Source organism: Coturnix japonica, unplaced genomic scaffold (assembly GCF_001577835.2).
Source record: "Coturnix japonica isolate 7356 unplaced genomic scaffold, Coturnix japonica 2.1 chrUnrandom514, whole genome shotgun sequence".
Classification (NCBI taxonomy): Eukaryota; Metazoa; Chordata; class Aves; order Galliformes; family Phasianidae; genus Coturnix; species Coturnix japonica.
Window position 1 is genome coordinate 63,353 of NW_015439901.1, and position 10,444 is coordinate 73,796.

Genomic DNA, 10,444 nt, shown 5'->3' on the forward strand with positions numbered 1-10,444 from the left:
ACGGGGGGAAATGGGGGAATGGGGCAAAGATATGGGGGGAAATAGGGGGATTGGGGGGAAAATAGTGGGGAAATAGGGGGATGGGGGGAGATATGGGGGGAAATAAAGGAATGGGGGAAAATAGGGGGGGAAATAGAGGGATGGGAGGGAAATAGAGGGGGAAATGGGGGGATGGGGGTAAATAGGAGTGGAATATGGAGTGACTGGGGGGAAATGTGGGGATGGGGGAGGTATGGGGAGGGTAATATTGAGGAAATGTGGGAATGGGGGGAGGCTGAGCCCCAACCTCACAGATCTGCTGGGCAAAGAGGAGGATGTGGGGCAGCCCCACACGGTGCCGGGGCAGGAAGTCCCGTAGGCTGCCCAGCGGGACGTACTCCATGATCAGCTGCACCATCTGATCCCCTGTTGGGGGGATGTGGGGGGTGGAGAGACCCCAAAATTGGGGTCCAATGCCCCAAAATACGACCCCAACCACGAGGCGTGACCAAACCCCAACCAGGAGGGGGAAATCCCATTGGGAGCAACCAACAGAGCGATCCCAAAGCCCAACCATGAGCCCAAACATGAGACAGATCCCAACCACGACCCCAACCATGATCCCAATCATGAGGAAGATCCCAAAGCCCAACCAAGACCTTCAACCATGACCCCAGCCATGAGAGGTGCCCCAAACCCAACCCTAATCCCAACAGACCCCAACCAAGACCCAACCATGAGAGGTGCCCCAATCCCAACTCCAATCCCAACAGAACCCAACCAAGACCTACAACTACGACCCCAACCATGATACAGATCCCAAAGCCAACCATGACCTCCAACAACAACCCCAACCATGAGAGGTGCCCCAATCCCAACCTCAATCCCAACAGACCCCAACCAAGACCCCCAACCAAGACCTCCAACCATGACCCAACCATGAGAGGTGCCCCAATCCCAACCCCAATCCCAATAGACCCCAACCAAGACCTCCAACCACGACCCCAACCATGAGAGGCATCCCAAGCCCAACCCCAATCCCAATAGACCCCAACCAAGACCTCCAACTACGACCCCAACCATGATACAGATCCCAAAGCCCAACCAAGACCTCCAACAACAACCCCAACCATGAGGTGCCCCGATCCCAACCTCAATCCCAACAGACCCCAACCAAGACCCCAACCATGAGACAGATCCCAAAGCCCAACCAAGACCTCCAACCATGACCCAACCATGAGAGGTGCCCCAATCCCAACCTCAATCCCAACAGACCCCAACCAAGACCTACAACCATGAGACAGATCCCAAAGCCCAACCAACACCTCCAACCACGACCCCAACCACAACAGCCGACCCAACCCCAACCCCAATCAATATAGATGCCCCAAACCACAACCCCCAGCCCCCCCAATTCCCTTCTCATCCCCCCCAATCTGCCGTAGTGTTGGCCCCACGGGGGTCCCATCGCACCCTGCTCGCTGCAGCAGCCCTTGTACTTGACGATGTTGTCGTGGTAGAGCGTCTTCAAGATGGCGATCTCCTTCTTCCAGCTGGCCAAGAGCTGCGGGCTGCAGCCGCCCTTCAGCGACTTCACAGCCACCATCTCGCCCGTCCCGTCGTTGGTGGGGTCGTAGCAGTAGAGGCCAACCTTGCCAAAGTGACCCTATGGGGACACGGGGGGTGTTGGGGACGGGCAATGGGGTCAGCAGTGAGATTGGGGTCGTGGCAATTGATGGTCAACCAATGGTCAACCGTTGGCCAACCAATGACCAATAGTCAACTGATGGTCAACCAATAGTCAACCAATACTCAACTGTTGGCCAACCAATGACCAACCAATAGTCAACTGATGGCCAACCAATGACCAATAGTCAACTGATGGCCAACCAATGATCAGTAGTCAACTGATGGCCAACCAATGACCAATAGTCAACTGATGGTCAACCAATAGTCAACTGATGGTCAACCAATGACCAATAGTCAACTGATCGTCAACCAATAGTCAACCAATGACCAATAGTCAACTGATGGTCAACTGTTGGCCAACCAATGACCAATAGTCAACTGATGGCCAACTAATGGATAACCAATGTCCAACCAATGGTCAACCTGCCCTGTAAAGTCCCTCTCCACCCAATGAGGTCCTTCCGGGCCCCATGGAGTCTCTCCCCACCCCATAAGGTCCTTTCCCCCCTCATAAGGTTCCTCCCTGCCCCATAAGGTCCCTCCCCGCCCCATAAGGCCCCTCCCTGCCCCATGGAGTCCCTCCCCACCCCATAAGGTCCTTCCCCCCTTCCTAAGGTCCCTCCCTGCCCCATAAGGTCCCTCCCCACCCCGTGAGGTCCCTCCCCGCCCCATAGGGACCCTCTTGTCCCACCCCTTCGCCCAGCCCCACACTTCAGCCCCCCACACCAGCCCCACCTCCCCCAGATCGCGGATCTTTTTCAGGTAACGCTTCTGGAAGACGGTGGGGTCGGATACGGGGACATCAGGGTTGACAGAGGAGACGTCCACCAGGTCTGGAAGGGACAGAACTTATGGGGTGGGGGGGTTGTGGGGTGGGAAACAAACCCAGTGCCCCCCAATAATGCCATAGGGCCGCCATTTTTCACACCCCAGGTCCTGGAATGAGGGATGGGAATGGAGCAGCAGCACCCCATGGGAGATGCTCCTATGGGGTGAATGAATGGGGCCAGGGCTCACTGTGGGGCTGGAGCTGGGTGAGGTCCCGTAGGACAGTGCGGAAGGACGGGCGCTCAGCGGGGCCGTAACTCAGGCAGCTCTGGATGAGGACAGCCAGGTCCTGGCAGGACGGTTCGGGCAGACGATGCTTCTTCTCATAGAAACGCTCTTTCTGGGGTATAAAATGATCATTTTAGGGTCTTTTTGCCTTGAGAAGGTGGGGAAGGGGGGATAATAGGGGCAATAGGGGATGGACCTCGGCTGGGGTGCGTTCCTTAAGGGGGACGTCGGCGTCGAAGCAGATCTCCAGCAGCGTGGTGCCGAAGCTCCACTTGTCGGCCGATGGATGGAGGGTCCCCACGTCCTCAATGCATTCGGGGGCGATCCAGGGGATCCGGTCCACTCGTTCTTTATGGGGGGGGATAATGGGGTGATGGGGGATGGGGTGGGGTGAGGGGTGGGAGGGGGGTGTGGGGGGAAGGGGGGGCTCAGTAGATGGGGGGGTACCAATAGGTGGGGGCTCAGTAGGAATGGGGACCAATGGGGAGGGGGGTCCCAGTAGGAGGGGGTCCCAATGGGGAGGGGACTCCCAGTAGGGGGGCTCCCAGTAGGATGGAGTTCCCAGTAGTGACAGGGGGGTCTACCAGTAGGAGAAGGTTCCAGTAGGACTCAATCCCAACTCTATTCTGATCCCATCCCAACCCCATCCCGATCCCTGCACTAACCCCATCCCAACCCAACCCAATTCTGATCCCATCCCAACTCCATCCCAACCCCATCCCGATCCCATCACTAACCCCATCCCAACTCCATCCCAACCCCATACCAACTCCATCACTAACTCCATCCCAACCCTATTCTGATCCCATCTCAACCTGATCCCGATCCCATCCCAACCCCATCCCAACCCTATTCCGATCCCATCCCAACTCCATCCCAACCACACCCTAAAGCTCAACAGAACCCCAAGGATAACACTGTCCCAACCCTGACCCCAACCCCAACTGCAACCCCAACTCCTCCCCATCCCCCACCCTGCATGGAGGACAAGGGACCCCTACATGGACCCCTCACCTTCCCGTGACAGCGCGGTGAAGCTGACCCCGGGGTCGCTGAGTTTGATGAAGGGCACGGCGCCGTCCCCCAACCCGGTCCGTGCCAACAGGACGTTCTTGGCACACACGTTGCCGTGCACCAGGCCCTTGTCCTCCTGGGGGGAGCAGGGACACCCGCCATGTTGGGTTGAGGTCCCCCCCCTCACCCTTGGCCTGGTTGGTTTTGGCCATTGGGTCACAACTGTTGCTCAACCATTGGTCAACCATTGGTCAATAATTAGTAAGACGTTAATCAAGTAGTGGGGAAACGCTGGCCAATGATTGGTCAACAGTTGGCCAACCACTTGTCAACCATTGGTCAACAAATGGTCAATAATTAGTAGACCGTTAATCAAGCAGTGGTGAAATGATGGTCAACGACCGGTCAACAGTTGGTTAACCAGTGGTCAACCATTAGTCAACCACTGGTCAACCACTGGTCAAGAGTCAACCAACTGTTGGCCAACTATTAGTTAACCATTGGTCAACCATTGGTCAACTGTTGGCCAACTGTTGGCCAACCATTAGTTACCCATTGCTCAACCACTGGTCAACAGTTGGTCAACCATTAACCATTGGTCAACCACTGGTCAAGAGTTGACCAACTGTTGGCCAACCATTAGTTACCCACTGGCCAACTGTTGGCCAACCATTAGTTAACCACTGGTCAACCACTGGTCAAGAGTTGGTCAACCATTAGTTAACCATTGCTCAACCACTGGTCAACAGTTGGTCAACCGTTAGTTAACCATTGCTCAACCGCTGGTCAACAGTTGGTCAACCATTAACCATTGGTCAACCACTGGTCAAGAGCTGACCAACTGTTGGCCAACCATTAGTTACCCACTGGCCAACAGTTGGTCAACCATTAGTTAACCACTGCTCAACCACTGGTCAAGAGTTGGTCAACCATTAGTTAACCATTGCTCAACCACTGGTCAACTGTTGGCCAACCATTAGTTACCCACTGGCCAACAGTTGGTCAACCATTAGTTAACCACTGGTCAACCACTGGTCAACAGTTGGCCAACCATTAGTTACCCGCTGGCCAACCACTGGTCAACCCCAACCCACAAATGGGTGTCTCTGCGCCCCAAGGTGACCATGGGGACCCCCCTGTGCCCCCCCGGTGCTCACCAGGTAGCTGAGGGCGCTGGCCAGCTGCTTGGCCACCGTGATCTTCCACCCCACGGGGACTCGGCCCCTCTCCTTCCGCAGCAGGACGTCCAATGGGCCGTGCTCTACAAACTCCTCCACCATGATGTCTGTAGGTGGAAATGGGGTGTGGGAGGGGGTTGGAAAGGTCCTTGAAGGTCATAGAATGATAGATTCGGTTGGGTTTGAGTTGGAAGAGTTCTTATGGGTCAATGAATGGGTTGGTTTGGGGTTGGAAAGGTCCTTAAAGGTCATTGAATGGGTTGGTTTGGGGTTGGAAAGGTCCTTAAAGGTTATTGAATGGGTGGGTTTGGGGTTGGAAAGGTCCTTAAAGGTTATTGAAGGGGTCGATTTGAGGTTGGAAGGGTCCTTAAAGGTCATAGAACCACGGAATGGATTGGAAGGGTCCCTTAAGACCACAGAGCTATGGGATGGTTGGTATGGAAAGGTCCTTCAAGGTAACGAAATGGGTTGAAAGGGTCACAGAACCACTGAATGGGCTGGAAGAGTCCTTAAAGGTCACAGAACCACAGAGTGGGTTGGAAAGGTCCTTACAGGGCACAGAATGATGGGATGGGTTGGAAGGGTCCTTTAAAACCACAAAACCAAAGAATGATGGGGTCGGAAGGGTCCTTAAAGGGCATAAGACGGGTTGGGTTTGGCTTGGAAAGGTCCTTCAAGATCACAAAACCATCAAACCACCAAAAAATTGGGTAACAAAGGATCCTTAAAGCTCAAAAACCACCAAATCAGAATAGAGTCTCTTTAGACCCATTCTTAAGCCCCCCTTCCTCCCCCCAGCCCCATTCCTTGCTACGGGAGGGCACTTTTTGGGGCAGAAAACCAGGAATCACTCACTCTCAGATCCCCGCACGCAGACGCCGTGCACGAAGGCCAAGTGGACGTGCGACACTTGGCTCATCAAACTGGCCGTCTCAAAGAACGCCTGCAAGGAGAGCGTCCCAAAGACCCACAGCCGACCCCAACACGGCCCCCATGGGTGGGCGTTGGGTGGGCGGGGGTCTCACCAGGGCGATGTCACGTTGGTTGGGGTCCAAGACTTTGAGCACCACGTGGATCTGGCGGCCGTCGCTGTTGTTGTTCGGCTCGGAGGGGAAATATGGGGCCTGGTCGGCGTCGGGCCCGGCGGCACCGCGGATGTGCAGGACGCCGTCGTAGATGTTGGTGCGGGTGCCCTGACCCAGGTGGGATCGCTGATAGGGGGAGGTGATGGTCAGATGGTGGCCAATGGTTGACCATGAGCCAATGGCGTGCCCTCATCAGCCAAGATGGCCACTGGCATCCCAGCGGCCAATGGTTGACTATTGGTTGACCAATGGCGTGCCTTCATTGGCCAAGATGGCCACTGACATCCCTGGTGGCCAATGGTTGACTATTGGTTGACCATGGGCCAATGGCGTGCCTTCATTGGCCAAGATGGCCACTGGTGTCATGGTGGCCAATGGTTGACCATTGGTTGACCACTAGCCAATGGCCTGCCCTCATCAGCCAAGATGGCCACTGGCATCCTGGTACCCATTGGTTGACCAGAAGCTGACAGTGTGCCCTTATTGGCTAAGATGGCCACTAGCATCCTGTTGCCCATTGGTTGACCACAAGCCAATGGTGTGCCCTCATTGGCCACGTTGACCACCCATTGGCCACCAGTTGGCTTTTTATGGCTCCGGTTGGACCGGGTTGGCTCCCCAAAGACCCCCATGGACCCCAACAGCTCCGGGATTGGTCCGTGCCTCCCTCCCCGCCCCCCAAACACACAGATGTGGGTCTGAGCCCCCCAACCTGCTCGATCTCATCCTTGCGGATCTGATGGAAGCTGAGCTGGGTGAGGTTCAGGCTCCGCTTCTCTTCTCCCTTCACCTTCCGCGTGGAGATGAGCAGATCCGACACCTCTGGCAGCAAAAGGGACCCCTCAGCCCCCTCCCCAATGGCCATAGGGTGGGGGGTGGGGGTTGTTGGGGGGTGGGATTTGGTTCTTACCCCCTGGTTTGGGGAGGCAGCAGCGTTGTAACGTGAAGCTGTCGTTGCCGGAGCGCAGCGTGCAGCCCCGCAGGGCGTCCAGCAGAGCCCGTATGGTGGGGAAGCGCCGGTCCCAGCCCTCCAACACGAAGGAGCCGCCCTCCTCCTTCTGGATCCGGAACTGGCGGAACCGGAGACCTCCCGGTACATCTGGGTCCTGGGGGATGGAGGGTGGGGGGAGGTGGGATGGCGGCACTCAGCGGTCAGAGAATAGAGGAGATTGTTGGGTTCTGGTGGAGCCTGTTGGGTTCTGGTGGAGCCCGTTGGGTTCTGGTGGAGCCCACTGGGTTCTGGTGGAGCCCGTTGGGTTCTGGTGGAGCCCATTGGGTTCTACTGGAGCCCATTGGGTTCTAGTGGAGCCCATTGGGTTCTGGTGGAGCCCGTTGGGTTCTGGTGGAGCCTGCTGGGTTCTGGTGGAGCCTGCTGGGTTCTGGTGGAGCCCGCTGGGTTCTGGTAGAGCTTGTTGGGTTCTAATCCCCAATACATGTGGATCTCCCCCCCTCTCCCCCCACCCCGACACCGGGACGGCCGCGGTACCTCCTGGGGGTCCCTCTTTGCCACGGCCAGAATCACCCTATCAAAATGGAGGGCGCTCCATCGGAGGACGTAGAGCCCGTCCTCGTCCTCCTCCCGACGCAGCTTGGCCAAGACGAATTCCTCCCTGGGTGAAGGGGAAAGGCTGTGGGGGACCCCCCGAGGATGTGGGGCCTGGCAGTGGGGCGCGGGACGCACTGCATGGGGCCGTGGATGCCGTTGTGGATGCTCATGAGGAGGCGCGGCGGGGCCACGTGGGGGCACAGGTAATGGTTGGAGTCGGCCGTCAGTCGGAAGTATCCGTCCAATAGGGAGACGAAGGACAGAGCGCTGGGGTGGGACGGGAGGAGGATTTCCTGGGGGAGGCAATGAGGTGGGGGGATGAGCAGACCCCAAATGGTGGCAGTTATGGGGTTGGAGGGGGAATCTGGGGCTCTGCTGGCTCATTGGTCAACCGTTGGGTCAACCAATGGCCAACCGATGGTCAACTGATGGTCAACTGTTGGGTCAACCGATGGCCAACCAATGGTCAAGCAATAGTCAACCAATGGTCAATCATTCAGTCAACTGATGGCCAACCATTGGGTCAACCAATAGTCAACTGTTGGGTCAACCGATGGCCAACCTTTGGGTCAAACAATGGCCAACCTTTGGGTCAAACAATGGCCAACCTTTGGGTCAATTGATGGTCAACCACCGGGTCAACCAATGGTCAACTGTTGTGTCAACCAATGTCCAACCCTTGGGTCAACCGATGATCAACCATTGGGTCAACTGGTGTCCAACCATTGGGTCAACCAGTGCCCAACCTTTGGGTCAATCAATGTCCAACCCTTGGGTCAACCAATGATCAATCCCTGGGTCAACCGATGATCAACCATTGGGTCAACCGATGATCAACCATTGGGTCAACCACTGGGTTAACCACTGGTCAACTGTTGATCAACCATTGGGCCAACTTGGTCAACCACCAGCCAATCATTGAGTTGACTGTTGGCCAACCCTTGAATCAACCCTAACCCCATTGCTCCTTTCCACCTCCCACATCCCAACAGCCCCAAATCTGCCCAATCTGCACCCAAAAAACCCCTCCCCCCCCCCCTTTTTCCCACTGCTCACCAGACACTTGTTGTCCTGTCGGTGGACGCTGACCCTGCTCTCCTGGATGACGACGTGGGTGATCTCCTGGTAGTCACAGAAGTGCACCCATGGGTGCTCCGTTGGTTCCGGGGGTTCCGGTTCCTTCCGTCTCTTCTTCCACCACAAATACCCGCGTTGGGAGACGACCTCAAGGCTCTGTAGGGTGAAATGGAGTGTTGGGAACCCAACCCAACCGTAACCGTGGTGCTGGGATCTTCAAGGACCCTCCCAACCCAACCCATTTTATGAGCGTTGAGTTACTTTCCAATATAAAACCAATTTATTTTGTGATCTTCAAGGACCCTCCCAACCCAAACCCAACCCATTCTATCACTGTTAAGGAACTTTTCAATACAAAACCCATTTCTTCTGTGATCTTAGAGGACTTTCCCAACCCAAATGGAATCCATTTTGTGCCCTTAAAGGACCCTCCCAACCCAAATCCACCCAATTCTAAGACCTTTAAGGACCCTCCCAACCCAAACCAACTTACTCTACCATCTTTAAGGACCCTCCCAACCCAACCTCCTCCCACTCTACCATCTTTAAGGACCCTCCCAACCCAACCTCCTCCCACTCTATGCCCTCTAAGGACCCTCCCAACCCACACCCACCCCATTTTACCACCTTTAAGGACCCTCCCAACCCCAAACCCACCCCACACCCCCCCAAACTCACCTCCCTGGACACGGGCCGCCACTGGATCCCACCGGTACCACTGACCAGAACCTCATGGCTGACAGAACATCCCTCAGGACCCACCGCGTCCCCCCGCTCCTCTATGGGGCTCCCCCCATTAATATAGGGCTGGGTCTTCTCCCCTTCATTACAGACGTCCAATGAGAGCACGGCGAAGCTCTCGGTACCGAACCGGGTCGCCAAGAGCTCCAGGGTGGCCAAGTATTTGAACATGACATCCTCCCGCGTCACCATCCCGGAGCCAACCGTGTGCTGCTGGAAGCGCCGCAAGAACTTGCGGAAAACGTTCTTCATTCGGAACCGGGTCACGGCGCTGTTCTGTTGGATCTGGAGCCGGAAGGAGCGCGGGATGCACGACTTGAAGCTGCTCAAATGGAAACGGGGGGGAGAAAGAAGAAGTGATGGGGGTATGTCCCAGTGATTCCACACCAAATCCTGACCACAAAGTCCTGAGCCAAAATCCCCATCACAAATCTCCAAATCCTGACCCAAAATCCCCACATCCCGACTCAAAATCCCTCATATCCCAAACCCCAAATCCCCGCATCCCGACCCCAAAATCCTGACACAAATCCTGACCCCAGATCTCCTATATCCCAAACCCAAAACCCCCAAATCCTGACCCAAAATCCCCACATCACAACCCCAAAATCCTGACACAAATCCTGACCCCCAAATCCCCAAATCCTGACCCAAAATCCCCCATATCCCAAACCCCAAATCCCCACATCCCGACCCCAAAATCCTGACACAAATCCTGACCCCAGATCTCCTATATCCCAAACCCAAAACCCCCAAATCCTGACCCAAAATCCCCGCATCCCGACCCCAAAATCCTGACACAAATCCTGACCCCCAAATCCCCAAATCCTGACCCAAAATCCCCCATATCCGAAACCCCAAATCCCCACATCCTGACCCCAAATCTCGACCCAAAAATCCCTAGATCCCGACCCAAAATCCCCACATCCCAAACCCAAAATCCCTCATATCCCAAACCCAAAATCCCCACATCCCATCCCCAAAATCCTAACCCAAATCCTGACCTCAAATCCCCAAATCCCGACCCCAAAATCCCCCCCATGCCTCCCAAAATCCCACTCTATACCCCTCAAATCCCA

The 10,444-nt window shown here is 55.8% G+C and overlaps 1 protein-coding gene across 1 annotated transcript in view; it reads right to left on the minus strand.

Moving 5' to 3' along the window:
* Positions 1-10,444, minus strand: part of TYK2 (tyrosine kinase 2) — a 24,093-nt gene that overhangs the window by 2,229 nt on the left and 11,420 nt on the right. Inside the window, exons 6-20 of the mRNA XM_032441724.1 lie at positions 9,303-9,706; positions 8,604-8,780; positions 7,683-7,840; positions 7,488-7,611; positions 6,912-7,107; positions 6,714-6,823; positions 5,942-6,127; positions 5,772-5,859; positions 4,896-5,023; positions 3,739-3,874; positions 2,921-3,072; positions 2,686-2,836; positions 2,404-2,501; positions 1,453-1,645; positions 287-405 (exon numbers count right to left, since the gene is read on the minus strand). Of these exons, the coding sequence (XP_032297615.1) occupies positions 287-405; positions 1,453-1,645; positions 2,404-2,501; positions 2,686-2,836; positions 2,921-3,072; positions 3,739-3,874; positions 4,896-5,023; positions 5,772-5,859; positions 5,942-6,127; positions 6,714-6,823; positions 6,912-7,107; positions 7,488-7,611; positions 7,683-7,840; positions 8,604-8,780; positions 9,303-9,706 (2,420 nt within the window). The remainder of the gene's footprint in view (positions 1-286; positions 406-1,452; positions 1,646-2,403; positions 2,502-2,685; positions 2,837-2,920; positions 3,073-3,738; positions 3,875-4,895; positions 5,024-5,771; positions 5,860-5,941; positions 6,128-6,713; positions 6,824-6,911; positions 7,108-7,487; positions 7,612-7,682; positions 7,841-8,603; positions 8,781-9,302; positions 9,707-10,444) is intronic.